Raw genomic sequence first — 21759 nt, 5'->3', positions numbered from 1 at the left:
AGCTGGTAAGTTGTAATGCTTCTTCTGTTTACTACCGGGAACGTGTCCGTACACAAACTGGATCCAGCCGGCCTCTGGGCTCAACCTAAAGCTCTTTTTAGAGTCTAATGCGACCTCAACTCTACCACTAGACACAGACAAAGAAGGACACTTTGATCAGTTTATTCTTCCATATGTTATCTTAATAATAATAATAGTGATGACAACAACATTGCATTGTTTTCTTAATTGGCCTCACCCAAAGAGCGTTCATAAATAAAATAACAACTTGATGTATTAAGTGTGAAATTAGACACGATTTCCTAATTTATTATACTTTATGATATGATATCAAATGTTATATAATATGATATAAAACCAAACACATTACAATATCAACGTCCCACCCTGACCTTCTCAGAGCGTCTTCACCATCAACCAGTCGCTCTCATTCTCACCATGACGGTGAAAAGCTCAACTTGGAGAGAGCATGACCTCATGTGAGACCCTCCCTTAGAACCGGGCTCCCTGTTGTGACCCCGACTGTCTGCTTCCTCCAGGGCCGCTGGGGGCGGACCCTGACTGGCACGTGGAGTACCCTGACTCCTTCTGCGTGGTGGAGGGCTCCACCGCCACCATCCCCTGCAGCTTCACCCACCCCACGGTGCACAAAAGGACCGGCGCGGTGGTGGAGCGGGTTGAGCGGGTGGTCTGGTGCCCCGATCACCCGATCTGCCACCTCACCACGCCCAACGTGTACGACAGCAGCACCGTCCGGGCCAACAGCAGGTTCCTGTACCTGGGGGACCTCGTCAGGAACTGCACCTTAAAGATCATCAAGACGGAGAAACAGGACGCTGCAACGTACCGCTTCCGCTTCGAGACCAACGGCGGAGGCTTCGCTGGAAAGAAAGGAGTCAGAGTCAACGTCACTAGTAAGTGTTACTTCTAGTACTGTTACTAGTTAGTTTACATCTAGCACTGTCACTATGCTTCTAGTGCTGTTACTAGTTAGTTTTACATTTAGTACTGTTACTAGTTTGTTTAACATCTAGTACTGTTACTAGGGTCGGTGTTACCTCTACTACTGTCCCATTTTAATAGGACTATAGGAAGAGACTAGACTTGGTTCCCATTGGGGAGGGATTAGTAGCTTCCTGTAGTCAACCTTGAGCAAGATGTCCTCACCCACCTGCTCCTCATGAGATGTTTCTGGATGTCCTGGAAGACGCTTTGGATCAAATGCATTTCATGATTCCTTGTATCTGTTACCTGACAGTGGTAAATAGTCAATAAGTGATGACCACTTCAACTGAAGGGTATATGCTGTCATTCTGTCCAGTTGTAAATAACGTCCGTCTCACTGTGTCTTCAACAGATGGAGAGGATGTGAAGGTCAGAAGCTCCGTCACTGACCATGTGGTGAAAGAGGGCGGTCAGGTCACACTCACCTGTACCTCAGCCTGCTCCTTCCACCAATTGGACGTCCACTGGTACAGAAATGGCCACGCCCTATCAGAGAAAGGCCACGCCCTCCACCTCAGCTCTCTGACCAATAACAACACAGGGGATTACACCTGCTCTCTGGACTCCAGTGGGCTGAAAACCTCTGCGCCTTGGAGTCTGGTCGTGGGGGAAGATGAAGGTGAGCCCCTCTGTGTTCACTAATGCACATGAGGGTGGTCCCTCATCTAGTGTAATATAGTGTATGATAGTCTAACATCATCTAATGTTATATAGTGTATAATAGTCAGACATTATCTAATCTCATATAGTCTATTATAGTCCGACATTATCTAATATAGTCTAAAATTATCTAATATAATATAGTGTATGATAGTCTGACATTGTCTAATCTAATGTAGTCTATTATAGTCTAACATGATCTTATATGGTCTATTATAGTCTGATATTATCTCATCTAATACAGTTTATTTTAGTCTGACATTATCTAATATTGTCTAACATTATCTAATGTATTATAGTGTATGATAGTCTGACATTATCTTATCTGATATAGTCTATTATAGTCTAACATGATCTATTTGAATCTAATTGTATCTAAACTAAAGTAATTTCATAGGTAATCGAATGTAATTGTTCCCGAATTGATGCCATCTAATCTTATCGAACTGTACCTAATACGTTATATAACAGAGGTCGGCAACCCTAGGCACCACTGGCACGGGGAAGCATAATCATTGGCACACTCGGATGATGGAAAAAACATATTCCAAGTGTGATAATAAAAAATATATAGATATACATATATTTTGTATTTATTATTAAAAAAATCACAGCACAATGCGGCAGCAGAATCATAACTACCGATTTTTTTTGCACTTTATTCTGCTTTGGGCATTTCCCCCCAGTGCAAATATGTTTAAATTAGTTGCAGAAAGTAGAGTTCTGAAATGGGATCAATTAATAGTTTTTAAAACTATGTTGTGAGTAATACAGAAGAAAATATTGTTTCAAGTGGCCTGTATGCATCGCCTTCACATGGTTTTGCAAAGCTGTACATGTCTTAAAGATATTGATGTTGATGGTTCCAACATTGTCATATGTTCTCGTTTTCACATTTCTCACAGTGCAAATATGTTTTTGAATGAATTTCTGAAAATGGTGTTTTAAGATGGTACGTACCTTATGTAATTATAATTTGTGAGCGCATGTTGTAAATATAACAACCAAAAAAACATTTAAAATGTTGATGCATGATTGTGGACTATATGGAAATAGTACCATTCCAGGTCTTCTGGGAATGTTTTTGGTCGCTGTGTCATAATTCAGCTTAATTTTTAATATATTTTTGCTTAAGGCGCACTTATTAACGAGAAAATGTCAAACTGGCACTGCATGTTGAAAAGGTTGCTGACCCCTGTTAAATAATGTAATGTAATCTTAATGTTAATAACAAAGTGATCTAAACTAATCTAATTGTATCCGACATAAATGCGTTCTTTTGCAAAAAAAAGGCAGGTATGCCAGGCGCGTGGCAGTGCCGGTGGTGTCGGTGGTGTTGGCTGTGTTCTTTCTTCTGCTGGCTGGGCTGGTCTTCGCTAAAAGGTACTCAATTCAAATCTGAGAAGAGGTCAAAATAGGACGTTGAAGATGATTTGTGAGATGACATTTTTGGAAAGATTATAGTATTTATCACTAAGATTTGCGTTGATACAAATGTCTGTTCAATAATGTTTGAAAGCCATTATTACCCTTGGACACTAAACTCATAGAAATCCATAGAAATACAACTAAAATCTCTAATCTGAAATGTAACTTGGGTAGTAAAATGGTGTTGTATTATTGAACATATTTGTAATGTATTTTTCTTATTATTAAATGGGAGACATGCACAAAAGAAGGCATCAGAAGTGATTCAAAAACAGGTGAGTACTTCCTGTCAGTTTCAACTAAAAGTGTGTGTGTGTGTGTGTGTGTGTGTGTGTGTGTGTGTGTGTGTGTGTGTGTGTGTGTGTGTGTGTGTGTGTGTGTGTGTGTGTGTGTTTGTGTTTGTCTGGGTTAATTGATGGACACACGTGTTTGTGTGTGAGTTTGTCTGTCTGACCACCTGTCTGTCTGTTTAGGAGGTGGACTGTAAACAGGAAGCGGTGGGAGCTTCAGAGGAAGTCAGCTATTCAACCGTCCACTTCAAACGCAATTCCTCGAGGTAACGTCTCCTGTTACGATGTTACCTTCTGATGATGAAGAAGAGGGTAGCGATCTAATTTTTCATCGCTAAAATGACGCAATGATGTTATCTTATCGGTGAAACAGATCAGTACTTGTTCATTGATGAAGTGCCAACACTACTTCATTCAAACATTCCTAAAGAAAACAATTTAAAGCTTAACGGAAGATAACGGTCCGGGCGATCCTACCATCGTCTCCCCTGGCTTCACCTCTGGTACAATAGCATTTGAAAAAATGACTTGGTCGTATCAAATCTGCCAAAGAGTATTTAGCGTGTGGGTAGTAAAGTGTTTTTAAATACCCTGTTTTTTTAAGTTTGAACACTATGAGAATTTAAAGAAATCATGACATGAGTTGTTTTGAGTTCTAGGAAGGAGGGGGAGGTTTTATCCCCATGGTTACGACCCACGGCAGCTTTGTTTCAACACACACACACACACGCATGCGCACGCACGCACACACACACACACACACACACACACACACACACACACACACACACACACACACACACACACACACACACACACACACACACACACACACACACACACACACACAAATCCATTCAAGAGCACCTGAACTGGAATTCGGAGAATTGATTTTTAACAAACTGTTTGGTGTAGACTAGCAAAAGCGTAGGGTTTTAAATCTGTTTTTTTGAATAAGTTTATTATTTGAGTAACTGTAAGAATGGCAAAGATTAGTATGTTGAGATCAAAGTAGACATACTAGGATGTTTAAAACAGAAACAGTTTCACTGGTTCACTAGCTCAGCGGCACTTAAAGCCTACCAGTGAAATGATGAAGGGAATCTGAGGTTTGCTGGTCTGCTTCTGGGTGACAGGTCAGCCCCTGGACCGGAACATGAGATTGTCTACAGCGAGGTCGTTCACTGAACCAAACTCAAGCAGCGACTCCTCTTCCTCCTCCAGTGATGACGAGATAAGGGAACACTGAGGTCATCATGTCTGTTGTCTGTCACAGACTTATTGGTTGAGTCTTGTTCTTTTCAGTTTCTATTTCTGCTTGTAACATTTCTGATGATTTCAGTGTTTTTATGCATTTGAGTTTTCTGTTTATTGTATCTTGTTGTTTATTCTGAATATACTCAAGGTTGTCTGAATAACTGTGAGGTTTGTAAAGACTGGTTCTTCTGCATTCTGCTCCTGACGACTAGGCTACGTTTAAAAAAAATACTTCACAACTTAGTTTCTTGATGGAATGGTGGCTCAGTCTTTTATGAGCCTTTTCTTCTTCTGTTAGCTTACAGTATTTATGCAATCATATCTTTACAGTCTATGGGTCATATAGGCTTACAATAAGATCTGTAATGTTCTTATCATCGGTCGTTCCTGTGTTAAAGTGAAGCCGTTTTAAATACTGATAAAGTTAATGGGGGTCAGATAATAATTGGCGTACCATTCATCCCTGAGATTCATTACAAACTGTAAGGCTCGGACTCACCACTGCCAGTTGTCCTCTCGGGTAGGATGGCCTGCTTTGTCCACGTGTAGGCTCAGTCACTACTGCATATATATTCATGAGGCAATACTTGGTGTGCTACCTAGCTATGCTCCCTTATCATGCGGAAAAGTGCTGGTCCACACTTTTTACGTTCAGAGGACTTGGTGTTGCTATTTGTCCCCAATATGTGGACAGAACAGGGTAAAAAGGCTTTTATATACTCTGCCCTCACTGTGTGGAATACGCTGCAGAAAGACCTAGGACTTGTTGAATTCATTTTGTTAAATGCTTTTAAGTTGAAAATGCACTGCTGCCATGTGTGTCGAAGTCCTCTCTTCCCTGAATACTATTATTAAGATAGCAGACGTCAGATAGAATTGAACGAAAGTCTTTTTGTGAACCGTCTGTATAAAAGTACAGGTATTATAGGTATGCATAACCCAATTTAGACACAGAAAAAGCTCTTTGGGAAATGTATTAGACCTTTGAAGTAGGCTATTAAACTATAAAAGTTTATTTATTACCTTATTTTGAGCATGCAGTGTATTTTCGATGGGATACAGCTGTGATACAGCATTGATATTTTAGAATATGTTGTCAAAATAATGTTCTTGAAAAAACACCTCTACAGACATAAAATAAATAAAATGCCTCAACAAACTTTTCGTTGTTTTCTACATTGGGCAGATAGAGTCCATTTCCTGTAGCCTTTCACAATCAGCCATTCAGCCCTCCCTCTGTCCTAGTGACGCTAACAACCTGAACCTGAGAGGAAGCTACGGAGCAGATGAAGATGAATCCATGGACCCTCTCTGTGCTCCTGCGAAAAACTGGATCCAGCTGACCTGTTGGCTCAACATAGAGCTGAACTCAACTCTACAACTAAACACAGACAAAGAAGGACACTTTGATCAGCTTATCGTTCCATATGTTATCATCTTACTACTATAATAGCAAGCCTGTCGCACCAGTTACACAAAGCTACTCATGTGTGCATGTGCCAAGCAGCCTGCAGCTCACACACACACACACACAGTTTGTGTGTATACATACACAGCAAGCACCCATATACACACCGCATACACACACCTCACACACACGCACATGCGCACAAACATACACGAAAATGCACACACACACACGCACGCACACACATACACACACGCATGCACCGCACGTCATGACAAAAGCAGCGAAACACTCGCCGAAGTAAGCGTTATGTTTTTAAACATAACGGTTCCGCTGTAAACAAACTCCCAGGTAAGACGTTCTGTCTGTAGACTGTAGATATTGCGAAAAAAATAAAGAAAGAGACAATTTCTTACCTCGACAAGCAACGGCAGGTCGTTCATTTCGTCATATAAAAACCGTTAAATTCAAACATTGCGCCGACCGGCATATCGACACACAACTGACGTGATCTTAAAGAGACAGTGTCCCTATAACGCACCAATAACATGTCAATAACACAGTATGGTGAATTATTTCTATAGAGTCCTCCATAAGACTACACTTTGATGCTCAAATGTAATATTACTCTGTTCCTTAAGCCTCCCGAAATGTCTTGCGATATTGATAGGGACGCAAAATGATTTGCGTCTGACAAATAAAGTATCACATCGTATGTCCCCCTTCCCCCCTGCTGACTGTTTTTGTTTTTTATTTTTCGTATGTTTTGTGTGTATGCTATGTGTGACTGTAGGCTACTGCTGCCTGTCTTGGCCAGGACACTGGAAGAGATGTTTAATCTCAATGATGATTATTATTTTCAACTAACCAATAGTCGGCCATCAGGAGGGTCCCGTACCTGGGGGACCTCGTCAGGAACTAAACCTTGAAGATCATCAAGGCAGTGAAACAGGACGCAAAGAGATACTACTTCTGCTTCGAGACCAACGCCGAAGGGTACACTGGACGTGAAGAAGCCACAGTCACAGGCAATAGTAAGTGTTACTTCTTGTACCGCAACTACACACTAGTGTTACTTATGGTACTGTCCCAAGTGTAAGTTCTGGTACTGACACATTATGACAGGACGATAGGAAGAGAGTCGACTTGGTTCCCATTGGGGAGGGATTAAAAGCTTTTAGTCAGCCTTCAGCAAGATGTCCTCACCCACCTGCGCCTCATGAGAGGTTTCTGGATGTCCTGGAAGACGCTTTGCATCAAATGCATTTTTGGATTCCTTGTATCTGTAATCATAAGTGATGATCACTTCAACTTCAGAGGAAATGTCAAGTGTAATGGTTGTGTTCAAGTCTAAAGGACTGAAAGACAGGACAAAAAATAGGTGTCTTTCAATGGTGTATTTGTAAATTGTACAGCAGGATCACATGTTTTTTTGACTGGCAACTGCATCACATAGACATAAGGCTAATGCAGATCTGCAGTACACCACCCCACAACAGATGGCTCTAAAACACCAACAACTGCTCTATCATTTGTGAAACTCATCATAACTATTGATCAGTTGTCCATATCTTTCACACAAGCCTTACAGTTGGTTAAAGAAAGTCCGTCTCAATGTGTCGTCTCACTCCCCATTCATCTCTCTCCCTCTTTCTCACTCCTTCACCTCTCTTCCTCTATCTCACTCCCCTTCACCTCTCTCCCTCTTTCTCACTGTTCAACCAAACATCTTTAACCACGTGGGATGGGAACTGAGTGTTTATGTACTTGAACACTGTAAGATGACTTAACCCTTAACCAACATGTGTCATCCTTCCCTCACTTCAAAAACCTGATGACTTTCTGGGAACATCCACTGACTTTGACACTTTGTGGCTCTTAGCTCATCTGTTGAACTCTCACACTTTGTTGTTTATGGCTCTGTTGAGCACACACACCTTGTTGAGTTGTGATATCTAGGGTCTCAGATATATAACTATTTAAAATGACTTTTGCAGCTCATTTTGTCCCATTTGGTGTTTTTTTTTAGCAACACCATTGTTGATTGTATGTCATGTAAATGAGAGAGGGAGAATGGCAGATATATATGGACTTTAAAGCGATGTGAACTGAGGTTAGTGGTTATTGCAGAGAAGGAGGAAGTCAAACGTGAAGACTATTACTGTAGCCTTTCACAATCAGCCATTCAGCCCTCCCCCTGTCCAAGTGAAGGTAACAAGCAGACCCTGACAGAAAGCTACAGCTGAAGATGAATCCATGGACCCTCTCTGTGCTCCTGCTGCTAGCTGGTAAGCTGTAATGCTTTTCTGTTTACTACCGGGAACGTGTCCGTACACAAACTACAGCTGGCCTGTGGGATCAACCTAGAGCTCTTTTTAGAGTCTAATGGACCACAACTCTACCACTAGACACAGATAAAGGACACTTTGATCAGTTTATCGTTCCATGTGTTATCTTAATAATACTAATAGTGTTGATAACGATAATGCATATTCTTTTCTTAATAGGCCTCACCCAAAGAGCTTTCATAAAATAAAATAAAAACTTGATGCATAAAGTGTGAAATTAGACACATGAGAGAGGTAAAATTGCCATTAAGGAAGGAAAGCATAGTATGCCTTGCGACTGTGCTTCGCAGTATGCCTTGCGAAACCCAGTATGCCTTGCGAAACCCAGTATGCCTTTCGAAACACCTCGTGATTGGTCGATGAAACGCTACCAGGAACGCCTAAAGGGCATTTTAGTGTCATGACAGAAACACCCAAGCCTGCAGATGGACCCTTCTCCTTTCCCCTGGCCGGGGAAACGGCCAGGGGAAAGCTTCAACCTTGTTGAAGCTTAAAAAAGAACAACAATTAACTGCAGCATAGAGGAGAAGACTACTTACTTTGAATTAACATGGATTGATATGGGCACTAAATCATTCTCTGAATCGCAGATTTTTTTCTTCCGATTTTTGTCGCGTCGCTCAAGTGACTTTAAGCATGAAGTAACCTCAACGGTCTGGTCTTCTACATCTGTCCAGTTGTAAAGAACGTCCGTCTCACTGTGTCTTCAACAGATGGATAGGATGTGAAGGTCAGAAGCTCCGTCACTGACCATGTGGTGAAAGAGGGCGGTCAGGTCACACTCACCTGTACCTCAGCCTGCTCCTTCCACCAATTGGACGTCCACTGGTACAGAAATGGCCACTCCCTATCAGAGACAGGCCCCGCCCTCCACCTCAGCAGTCTGACCAATGACGACACAGGGAATTACACCTGCTCTATGGACCCCAGTGGGCTGAAAACCTCTGCGCCTTGGAGTCTGGTCATGGTGGAAGATGACAGTGAGCCCATCTGTGTTCACTAATTTGTATAATATAGTCTATTATAGTCTAACATAATCTAATCTAATATAGAATTTTATAGTCTAACACTATCTCATCTAATAAAGACTAGTTTATTCTGTCATTTCTTAATATAGTCTCTTGTGATCAAAAATTATCTAATCGTATATAGTCTAGTATAGTCGAACATTATCTAATCTAATATAGTCTATTATAGTCTGACATTATCTAATTGAATATAATTGTGTCTAAAATAAAGACATTTTATAGGTAATCTGAAGTAATGGTTTCTGAAATGATGTCATCTAATCTAATCAAACTGTATCGAACACATTATATAATGGAATGGAATATTACTGTTACTAACAAAGTGATCTAAACTAATCTAATTGTATCTGACATGAATGCGTTCTTTTACAGAAAAAGGCAGGTTTGTCTGGCTCCTGACGGTGTCGGTGGTGTTGAAGGTGCTGTGGGCTGTGTTCCTTCTCCTCCTGGCTGGGCTGGTCTTCGCTAAAAGGTACTCGAGCACTACTAATCTGCTCAACTAGGCGTAGGGAATGGAGCCCACTGTGGAGCTCACCGGGAGAGATTGCAATTACCACTTATCATCATAAGTCACCAAAATCTTCGAAAAATGTCCACTTTGATCTTAAAGTGGAAGATTAATGAAATGCCACCAGGTGTGGCATGTGTTTAGATGAGCAACGTTTGCTACAGTCCAATGGGTAGGCTGGTAGACCCAAAAGAAGCCGCCCGCCCGCACGCACGCACGCCCGCCCGCCCGCCCGCCCGCCCGCCCGCCCGCCCGCCCGCCCGCCCGCCCGCCCGCCCGCCCGCCCGCCCGCCCGCCCGCCCGCCCGCCCGCCCGCCCGCCCGCCCGCACGCACGCACGCACGCACGCACGCCCGCACGCACGCACGCACGCACGCACGCACGCACCTTAACCCTGATATTCAAGAGCACCTGAACTGGAGTTCAGAGTAGAGTTGATTATGGCGTACTCGCAAAAAAGTAGGGTTTTAAATCTGATTTTCAATATAATTTATTATTTGAGTAACTGACAGAATGGCATAGAATACTATGTTGAGATCAAAGTAGACATACTAAGATGTTTAAAACACAAACAGTTTAACTGGTTCACTAGTTCAGTGGCACTTAAAGCCTACCAGTGGAATGATGAAGGGAATCTGAGGTTTGCTGGTCTGCTTCTGGGTGACAGGTCAGCCCCTGGACCGGAACATGAGATGGTCTACAGCGAGGTCGTTGGCTGAACCAAACTCAAGCAGCGACTCCTCTTCCTCCTCCAGTGATGACGAGATAAGGGAACACTGACGTCATCATGTCTGTTGTCTGTCAGTCTTATTGGTTGAGTCTTGTTCTTTTCAGTTTTTATTTCTGATTGTAACATTTCTGTTGATTTTAGTGTTTTATGCATTTGAGTTATCTTTCTTTATTGTATGTTTATTCTGAATATACTCGAGGTTGTCTGAATAACGGTGAGGTTTGTAAAGACTGGTCCTGATGACTAGGCTATGTTTAAAAAAAATATTTCTCAATTTGGTTTTTTGATGCCAAGGCTGCTCAGTCTTTCATGAGCCTTTTCTTCTTCTGTTAGCTTACAGTATTTATACAATCATATCTTTACAGTCTATGGGTCATGTAGGCTTGCAATAAGATCTGTCATGCTCTTATCATCGATGGTTGCTGTGTTAAAGTGAAGCCATTTTAAATACTGATAAAGTTAATGGGGGGCAGGAACTTTGTCTACGGCCATGTGTGTCGAAGTCCTCTCTGCTCCGAATACTATTATTAAGATTACAGAAGTCACATAGAGTTGAATTAAAGTCTTTTTGTGAAGCATAACCCAATTTAGACATACAACATGCTTTTTGGGAACTGTATTAGACCTTTCAAGTAGGCTATTCAACTATAAAAGTTTAATTATTACTTTATTCTGAAAATGCAGTGTTTTCATTTGGATACAGCTGTTAGTTAGCCTAATGCTAACAGCTAATAGGCTAACAAAATAAAACCATGCCAATCTCTAGGTGCAGTGAAGGGCATTTGATGATGTGGGCTATTTTAATTCCAAAGGCTGGGGGAACTTAATCAGGAAGCATAGTATCCTGGATCCATGAAATAATTGGCTTTTAAAAAATAAAATCTGCCTGCCTCTATGGGAATTTACAATAGGGGTGTCTATAATTATGCACCATCTATTTTAAGGGAGAACATTTATTTATTTACGATACATTATTCATTCACAAAGCAAATTGGTGTCCTTAATGGTTTGATTTTTCATCAATGGTTTAATTAAAGGGACTCTCACCTTTGTTGCATTTGAGAATTACAGCACATTCAAATCATCCCGCCTTCCTCCAATGCCCCACCCCCTAAGCGTTATTTTTTACAAGTACAAAACTAAGCGTTATTTTTTAACGAGTACTGTAACGACCTCGCCGGTGACATAATGATGTCGAGTCATTAGTAGTTGAAGGTAGTTTTAATGAACCAAAACCAGGTCACTGAAACCCGTAACATTGTAACCAACGGCAGAAAACCGACGCAAAACAAACCCCGGTTACCCCGGCAACCCCCAACACGGTCTCACTCGCGTGCAGGCTGATTGACAAGAAGAACATTACAATACATGCACATAGAACAACTGGCATAACGGACAACGAAATATAATGTAACACATAACACACAAACTATTTAACTGTCCCAGGGTCGCTACAGTACAAAAGTTCTAGACTCCCATGGGTTATGTTTAGACTCCCAGGGGTCATAATATAGAAACGTGTATGAGCATTACAAACAGAGTAGCGGGACAACGTAGCGTCTGAGGCCGAAATGGGTCCCCTAATCTGACTGAATAGTGCGGTTGTTTGCCAACGGTCTGGAGGTCTTCCTGGAGCTCCAGATTAGCGGGACAACGTCGCGTCTGAGCCCGAAATGGGTCCCGTAATCGGACTGAGTCTGGCGGTTGGTTGCCAACGGTCTGGAGGTCTTCCTGGAGCTCCAGAGTAGCGGGACAACGTCGCGTCTGAGTCCAAAATGGGTCCCGTAATCGGACTGAGTCTGGCGGTTGGTTGCCAACGGTCTGGAGGTCTTCCTGGAGCTCCAGAGTAGCGGGACAACGTCGCGTCTGAGTCCGAAATGGGTACCGTAATCGGACTGAGTGTGGCGGTTGGTTGCCAACGGTCTTGAGGTCTTCCTGGAGCTCCAGAGTAGCGGGACAACGTCGCGTCTGAGTCCGAAACGGGTCCCCTAATCGGACTGAGTGGTGCGGTTGGTTGCCAACGGTCTGGAGGTCCTGAGAATCATCCAGGGGAGCGGGACCACTTGGCTTCTGAGGCCGAATCGGGTCCCCTTGTCGGACTGAATGGTGCAGTTGGTGGCCAACAGTCTGGAGGTCTTCCTGAGGCTCCAGAGGAGGGTAACTCTGTGAGTCTGAGTCCGAGATGAGTCCCCTAATCAGACTGAATGGTGCAGTTTCAGTACGCCGTGGACCACTTTGGTCTGCCATCGTCAGTCGCTACGGTCGCTACTCGCTACTGTCTGCCGTGGAATCAAAACAAACCCTCTAGTTGAGGACGCGCCTTGATGACGCGGGCCCGAATGCGCCACAAGAAGCAGACGGAAAACCTTATGTATCCATGCAGCAAACAGACAGGTCTGTCGGCCAATAAGGTCATTCGGTCCGAAGAATTTTATTGGTTGAAGTTTTCACTAAATATTATGAGAGTAAAATAATTGTTTGTTTTTACTCCTGGTGGGTCTGTCTTGCATATTAGAGTGTTATTACCATATTAATACCAATTTAACCTTATCCAAAAAAAGTGTAAAAATGCAACAAAGGTAAGAGTCCCTTTAAGGCATTATTATTATTCTTTTTAGTCAACTTTAGTATGGGTGCCTAAAGTTATGCCTACTACTGTGTGTATATATATATATATATATATATATATATATATATATATGTATATGTGTATATGTATGTATATATATATATATATATATATATATATATATATATATATATATATATATATATACTACAGCAGTAGTATATGTATATATACTACAGCCCTAATATATATATATATATATATATATATATATATATATTAGGGCTGTCAAGCGATTAAAATATTTAATCACGATCAATCGCATTAATGCCATAGTTAACTGGCGATTAATAGTAAAAAAAATTCTATGCTAAATATCCTTTGAATTCTTTGTCCCATTAATTTTTCTCATTTTAATGCTCTTATCAACATGGAGAAGTGCATCGGCTTGCCCTGTGCAAATGTTTTTTTATTGATAACAACATTGGCATATACTGATCAAAACAGGACGGTACAAAAAAAAACCCTATAATGCAATTAAACGATGGTCATACAAAGATATGCCTTGAACATAGCAGTCAGGCTACTGCTTCTTTGTTTTGAGCCCAAAAAACAAAAAAAAAAGTTGTTACAATTGCGTTTGCGTTGACGCCGTTAATAACGCGTTTAACTGACAGCTCTAATATATATATATATATACATATTGTTTTTACTATGCACTTATTTACTGCAATTCATGATATAAATCAATAAACTCAGACCATGCCAGCAGCTTGTCCGCTCTTTCCTCTGTGTTGTCCTAAAGTTTCCTCCACGGTTTCCTGAGCTGCATGAGGAGGCTCCAATCGCTCAGAGAAAGGAGTACAGATGTACTCCTCCCCACCGACGCAGGGAGGAGAACCAAACGGTCGGCTCAAACCGGCTGGAGCAATCTGACTAATCAAAGATTACAATGACAAAAAAACATGTGAGGGGATCTTAATGAAACACAAACAAAGAACACACCATTGGGAAGCTTAATGTTCGATTCATTTAAAATAACTAAAGTGAAGTCACTCTGCAGGACATTTTGAGGCAGACCGGTTAGTGGAGACCAGAAAGGGCGAGACTAGGCTGAGTGCAGCTGCTATTCCCACCATCCCTGTGCATCGTCCTCAAACACAGGAGGGCCCCTACACCACCATGCACCCCTGGACCTGTAACCAAGCAGCTTGTTCAAACAAGGCTGATAATGGCAGCATCCCTTTTTGCCTCAGGAGTTGCTGATACGAGGAGACGGGTTTGTGCATTAACTGCCATTGGGCCCTGGGGCTGAGGTGGTCGTAGGCCCCCTGAGAGGGGGTCTTACAATGAAGATGTGTAAATTATTTTGAATGAGGCCCCCCCGCCTCGTTATCGACGAGGCGGGGGGGGGGGGCGGGGGTTAGGCAACTGGCGGTGTCAAGTGGCCACTGGGCCCAGCTAGTGGCCCCCTTTTTTATTGGCTCATGATAGGCCTGATCTTTGTAAGCCCGAAAACAAGGTCAGGAGGTGCTGAAAATAAAGTTCACCATGGTGGGGACAGTGAGGAAGTACAAGCCTCTACTTCCCCCTGCACTGGTTTCGACCAGAGGGAGAAGTGCACTATCATCCAAATTTGCTTTCACTGACACACAGTCTTGTGTCATATTTGCCCAAGAAAATTAAGAATGTCATCCTGATGAGCGCTCGACACAAATACGCCGCTGTCAGCAAAGCAGAGCACAGGAAACCCCAGATCATCCTGGACTACAACAGAAACAAAGGCCATGGAGAAGGACTTTCGGTCGGCACCAAAGTGTTTCTGGAAGACTATCCGGCACCTCAGGAGGGGGAAACGGGGAACCATCCAAGCTGTGTACAGTAAGGATGGGACTCTGTTGACCTCAACTGAGGAGGTTGTCGGACGTTGGAAGGAACACTTTGAGGAACTCCTGAATCCGAATAACACGCCCTCTATGTTGGAGGCAGAGCTCGAGGTTGATGGTGTTTCGTCGTCAATTTCCCTGGTGGAGGTCACTGAGGTAGTCAAACATCTCCGCAGTGGCAAAGCCCCAGGGATTGATGAGATCCAGCCAGAAATGCTAAAGGCTCTGGGTGTTGAGGGGCTGTCATGGTTGAAACGCCTATTCAACATCGCGTGGGAGTCGGGTACAGTGCCAAAGGAGTGGTAAACCGGGGTGATGGTTCCCCTGTTCAAAAAGGGGGACCAGAGAGTGTGTGCCAATTACCGGGGTATCACACTTCTCAGCCTCCCTAGTAAAGTCTACTCCAAGGTGCTGGAAAGGAGGGTTCGGCCGATCGTCGAACCTCAGATTGAAGAGGAACAATGCGGTTTACGCCCCGGATGTGGAACTACAGACCAGCTCTTCACTCTCGCAAGGATCCTGGAGGGGAAGAAGGCATATGACCGGGTCCCCCGGGAGAAACTGTGGGAGGTGCTGCGGGAGTATGGGGTAAGGGGGTCTCTCCTCAGGGCCATCCAATCTCTGTACTCCCAAAGCGAGAGCTGTGTTCGCGTCCTCGGCAGCCAGTCAGTTTCGTTCTCAGTGGGTGCTGGTCTCCGCCAGGGCTGCGCCTTGTCACCAATCCTGTTTGTGATATACATGGACAGGATATCGAGGCGTAGTCGTGGCGGGGAGGGGTTGCAGTTCGGTGGTCTGAGGATCTCGTCACTGCTTTTTGCAGATGATGTGGTCCTCATTGGATCATCGGCCTGTGACCTTCAGCACTCACTGGATCGGCTGGCGGCCGAGTGTGAAGCGGCTGGGATGAGGATCAGCACCGCTAAATCTGAGGCCATGACTCTTAGCAGGAAACTGGTGGATTGCTTACTCCGGGTAGGAAATGAGTCCTTAGCCCAAGTGAAGGAGTTCAATTACCTTGGGGTCTTGTTCGCGAGTGAGGGTACTATGGAGCGTGAGATTGGCCGGAGAATCTGAGCAGCAGGGGCGGTATTGCGTTCGCTTTACCGCACCGTTGTTACGAAAAGAGAGCTGAGCCGCAAGGCAACGCTCTCGATCTACCGGTCGATCTTCGTTCCTTTCCTCACCTATGGTCATGAGGGTTGGGTGATGACCGAAAGGACGAGATCGCGGGTACAAGCGGCCGAGATTAGTTTTCTCAGAAGGGTGGCTGGCGTCTCCCTTAGGGATAGGGTGAGGAGCTCAGCCATCCGTGAGGAACTCGGATTAGAGCCGCTGCTCCTTTACTTAGAAAGGAGCCAGCTGAGGTGGTTCGGGCATCTGGCAAGGATGCCCACTGGGCGCCTCCCATGGGAGGTGTTTCAGGCACGTCCAGTGGGGAGGAGACCTCGGGGAAGACCCAGGACTAGGTGGAGAGATTATGGCCTGGGAACGCCTCGGGATCTCCCCGTCAGAGCTGGTCAATGTGGCCCGGGAAAGGGAAGTCTGGAGCCCCCTGCTTGAGCTGCTCCCCCCGCGACCCGACCCCGGATAAGCGGATGACGATGAGATGAGATCGTTATTCATATCCGAGATTATTTAATCTAACCGGATCTAAGCTCTATCATGCACCCAAACACGGCGGCGTTTGGGTTTCCTACCTCGGACTCCAGCGCAGCCACGGCCGACATCTTTCTTTATTCTGGGTTGAAATAGTAACATAGTTACGCCATTAAATGCGTTTATGGAAACGTTTTTAGCGAGAAATGTGCATTTTACTTTCATAATGTTCGCTCGGTGAATGTGAAGGATGTTTGGTTTGATAGTTATGACGAAGAGGGAACGCTCCGTTCACTTGCATGGACATGGACTCATCTAGCTGCGTTGGCGCGTTGGAAGCGTTGAACCACCACACACTGATCAAGCGTCAGGTTAGGCGCGTTACTCGCGTTATCCAACGCGACCAACGCGGTTGGTGTGGCCGTACCATTATAGTAGTAAGATTCCACAAAATTCCATTGGTCAACATTTAAATACCGCAAGAATATTTATCAAATTCTGTCAAATGCAGGAACTGCCGTCACGTGAATGTCAAGTTACTGTCAGCAAAAAACAACAACATGGCAGAGATATTCTCAATGATATTTGGATATAGATCCAGCGTTAAAATGAGTTTTGATCACGATTCGAGAAAGAATGTGATTTTTTTTTTCATAATATTCGTTCAGCGATTGTATATTAAGTTCAGTTTGGTAGGGTTAGGGTTAGGGTTATTAGGAGAGTTCACTCAGGCCTCACCAGGATGTTGCGGTGGTGGTTGATAAGGGAGCGGCTACCGCTGAAAACCAAGCAGGGCTGACAATTTTGATCATCAGTGGAAAATGCAATATTAACCTTGTTTCGGCATTTAAAATGCGTTTTGATAACAGTTCTAGTTAGAAACAAGCCTTTTATTGTCATAATCCTAATTCTGCAATTGTATATGAAACGTGGCTACTGTGTCAGCTTTTTGGCGGCAGTGTCAGAAGTCGTTATTCTTTATGGTTCACAATCGGAAATAATACAAGAGAGGTAATCACATTAGAGCGATGAAAGGACGCACCCTCTGGTGGCGTCCACAGCTCTTCTCCCTCCCTCACCCTCTCTCACCCCCCCTCCCTCTCTCCCTCTCTCACCCCCCTCTCTCTCCCTCTCTCTCTCATCCCCCCCTCTCTCTCTCTCTCTCTCTCTCTCTCTCTCTCCCTCTCCCTCTCTCACCCCCCTCTCTCTATCTCTCTCATCCCCCCTCCCTCTCTCACCCCCCTCCCTCTCTCATCCACCCCCCCCTCTCTCATCCACCCCCCCCCCCCTCTCTCTCTCTCTCTCTCTCTCTCTCTCTCTCTCTCTCTCTCTCTCTCTCTCTCTCTCTCTCTCTCTCTCCCCCCCCCTCTCTCTCATATTACTGCAGATCAATTTTTATGAAACATAACCCAAATAAAGATGGCTGGCCTCTCACTATATTGAGCAGAAATAATCACTGATTGCAAGATTATTGCTTTGGTCCTGCATGGAGACTTAATCGCTTCAGTAATTTGGAGAATATTGGCTCTGTGTAACCACACGCACGCACACACACATACACACACACACACACACACACACACACACACACACACACACACACACACACACACACACACACACACACACACACACACACACACACACACACACAGATATTGACAATCATATGTCGGCACTCGACATGCCTTTGATTTATCGATGATGCAATTGGCCTGTAAATCCAGAACGCACCGATAGATGGCGCCAGTGGCGTGTCTCTTTTTCAGGTAACGGTAAAAACACAGTACAATGATTTAAGATGACCTACTCTAAAAGTAATATTTACCACGACGGAAACATCGCATTTCATCCAACCGTCAAAAGTGACATCATAAAGGTGACGCAATACGAAACAATGTCTGTGAGGCTGAGCGTTCTAGTTTCAGTCATTTAAATGAAATGAGTCCCGATCCTCGAGCTATGTAGAAACCCTTCTTCCCTCCTCCGCCTCGCCTCAGAAGACGGTCATCGTAGACGAATGAGCAGCCAGAGGGACGCTCTCCTCTCCAAACACGGTGCTTTTAATTACATGCAGACGATTCACACTTGATAGACCTCCACCAGGTGGAGGTGGAGGTGAATTAAGTGTGAATCGTCCTCTAGGTTAGGTCTACATGCACTCTCTCTCTCCCCCACTCACTCAGTCAATCACACTCTCTCTCTCTCTCTCTCTCTCTCTCTCTCTCTCGCTCTCCCACCCCACTCTCTCGCTCTCTCTCTCTCTCCCTCCCCCCCTCTCTCTCTCTCTCCCACCCCACTTTCTCTCTACCTCCCTCTCTCTCTCTCTCTCTCTCTCGCCCTCTCTCTCTCTCTCTCTCTCTCTCTCTCTCTCTCTCTCTCTCTCTCTCTCATTACTGCAGATAATTCTTATGAAACATAACCCCAAAAAATGTAAAGCGCAGATTCACCTCTTAAACGATTCACACTGAATAGACCTCCACCTCTCTCCACCTCCTCCACCTCCAGCTCCTCCCCTCCATCAGGTGGAGGCGAGGAGCTGGAGGTGTATTAAGTGTTGAATCCTCCTCCAGGTTAGCCGCTAGCTGCTCCGCCTCCATCTACATAACTGCTCCACTCCTTTCGTGTCCACACTAGTGCTGTCAAGCGATTAAGATATTAAATGAATGTCTTGGTTAACTCACTATAAAAAGTTCTATGCTAAATGTCCCTTGATTTCTTTGTCCCATTCATTTACTCATTTTAATGCTCTTATCAACATGGATAAGTGCATCGGCTTGCCTTGTGCAAATGTTTTTTTATTGATAACAACATTGGCATATACTGATCAAAACAGGACGATACAAAAAAAAAGCCCATAGTGCAATTAAACGATGAACATACAAACATACTTCCTTCTTTGTTTTGAGCCAAAAAAAAATAAAAAAATAAAATAAAATTGCGTTAATCGCGCGATAAAAAAATTAACGCCGTTAAAATTGGTTTGCGTTAACGCCGTTAATAACGTGTTTAACTGACAGCACTAGTTTAAACATAAATCGTTTAAGCCTCATGTCTTCTCCAGCCTCTGTTTGTCGAGGCCTTTTATCCGGTGGGTTTATCTTTCATACCTGCTCACCTTTCACTAGTCTTTCTTTTATTATTTGGACGTTTTCGATATTATCTTGAGGCCATCACGTTATGGCATCTATCACCCCTCAGTGTTATTGTTATGGATGATATTTCCGCCTTTCGCAGCTCTTGTGTAAACACTCTCCTCAAAGGTTACCATGGTTAGGGTAGGGCCGGAGCCTCCGAGGTGACGCACCCCCATCCCCCCACACCCCCACACTCACCCCCACTCACACACACAAACCCCAACACCCCAGACACTGCCCCAGTCACACACACACACCCCGACACACACACACGAAGACAGACAGACAGACAGACAGACAGACAGACAGACGCACACAAAAAAAAACACACACCCATACAGACAGACACACACACATACAAGCACACACACCCATACAGACAGACAGACAGACGCACACAAAAAAACAACACACATACATACAAACACACACACCCATACAGACAGACAGACAGACAGACAGACACAAAAAAAAACACAGCCATACAAACACACACACCCATACAGACACACACACCCCTGTTTCTGCCGTTACATATGTTACAATAAGGAGCCACATACTGAAGGCGTTACGTCAGAGGTTGGTTTTATTTAGTCCGTACCGGCCTGGCTCATTAACACCGTGAAGGCTGATGATGATGTCATCCCACCCAAGCGCGGTCAGAAGTGAAATGAAAAATGGTTGAAGGCGGGCAGGGGGATACTTTTAAACTCCAGCGTAATTCCGTGGTCGTACCTTTCGTGGGTAAGTTCTCACTTTGACGCGCCACAGATCTGGCGTTGGTTAATTTCACAGCCGCACATGACGTCCTCACTGGGACAGGAACGAACGAGGTTGGGAAACACAGCCACAGGCCCGGTTGCTGTTCCCAGACCAGCTGGCAGACTGTACGTCTCTGCATACCGTTTGGATTGGGTTTAATGTGTTGGTGAGGCCACACCTTATCCTTAAAGAGCAGTGAGGGCCTGTTTGCTCTATAGCTGTTTACCCTCTCACACAGACAGACACACAACACAAACACACACGCGCACGCGCACACATACAGACACCTACACCTACAAACAAATACAAAGACTTACAGGCACGTGACTCGTACATACATGCAAACACACACACACACTGTGTATGCATTTTATAAAACCATAAACACACTAACCTGGTCTATAGGGAGACCAATGTCCCATGGGAACCACTTATCACTCCTCCTACACATGCACGCACGCACGCACACAAGTAAACAGACAGACACCCACACACACATCGTTTTTGCTCTGTTTTGCACTGGATGTATGTGTGTTTGTGTGTGAGTCAGTTCAATTGTATTTACATGAGCGTGTTTACATTGGTATGTGTGGGTGTGTGTGTGTACATTGTTATGTGTGTGTGTGTGTGTGTGTGTGTGTACATTGGTATGTGTGTGTGTGTGTGTGGGGGGGTGTTTTTTGTACATTGGTGTGTGTTTGTGTACATTGGTATATGTGGGTGTGTGTGTGTTTGCCTCTGTGTATCTGTGCTTACATGTGTTTAAGATTTGCATGCAACTCGATGTGGTTGCGTCTGCACAATGTGTTTGGGTGAGTGTGCGTCTGTGAGTGTGTGTGTGTGTGTGTGTGTGTTGGTGGGGGGGGGGTTCTAATTTGCTGTAATTCACTAGGAAAACAAATGTCAGTTGGAAAGCGTTGTCTGTATGTGCTCTCTCTCGCTCGCTCACTCCGGAACGGAGTGAGCGAGTGTTCCAGAGAGAGGAACAGAGAGGGTGAGAGAGAGCAGGCGAGTGAAGCGTTGGGAAAGTGAGAAGGAGAGCGGGCGAGGGAGTGAGAGGTAGAGATAGATGGAAATAAATAGGTCAGTCGTTGAAGAGAATGAGAGAGAGTGAGAAAGAGGACGAAACAAAGAGTGAGACAGAGAGT

General features: G+C 44.2%; 1 protein-coding gene and 1 long non-coding RNA gene across 5 annotated transcripts in view; both read left to right on the top strand.

The window, feature by feature from the left end:
- LOC115545519 (sialoadhesin) overlaps positions 1-5800 on the top strand; it is a 21337-nt gene extending 15537 nt beyond the window's left edge. For 2 of the 4 annotated variants that reach the window (XM_030358794.1, XM_030358797.1), the window contains 5 exons: positions 1358-1624; positions 2958-3048; positions 3326-3368; positions 3567-3649; positions 4520-5800. In XM_030358794.1, coding sequence (XP_030214654.1) covers positions 1358-1624; positions 2958-3048; positions 3326-3368; positions 3567-3649; positions 4520-4571 — 536 coding nt within the window. In that variant the 3' untranslated portion in view covers positions 4572-5800. Of the gene's footprint in view, positions 6-539; positions 915-1357; positions 1625-2957; positions 3049-3325; positions 3369-3566; positions 3650-4519 lie in introns of all 4 variants that reach the window. The other 2 variants (XM_030358796.1, XM_030358795.1) reach the window with 2 other exon arrangements.
- Positions 5801-8004: 2204 nt separating this feature from the next.
- On the top strand, positions 8005-11569 carry LOC115545549 (uncharacterized). The gene is made up of 4 exons (XR_003977114.1): positions 8005-8336; positions 9110-9376; positions 9797-9896; positions 10599-11569. It is a non-coding gene; the product is annotated as an uncharacterized LOC115545549 (long non-coding RNA).
- Positions 11570-21759: the final 10190 nt, after the last annotated feature.

The sequence above is a fragment of the Gadus morhua genome, chromosome 6 (genome assembly GCF_902167405.1).
Source record: "Gadus morhua chromosome 6, gadMor3.0, whole genome shotgun sequence".
Classification (NCBI taxonomy): Eukaryota; Metazoa; Chordata; class Actinopteri; order Gadiformes; family Gadidae; genus Gadus; species Gadus morhua.
This window is presented reverse-complemented; position numbering and strand designations above follow the sequence as displayed.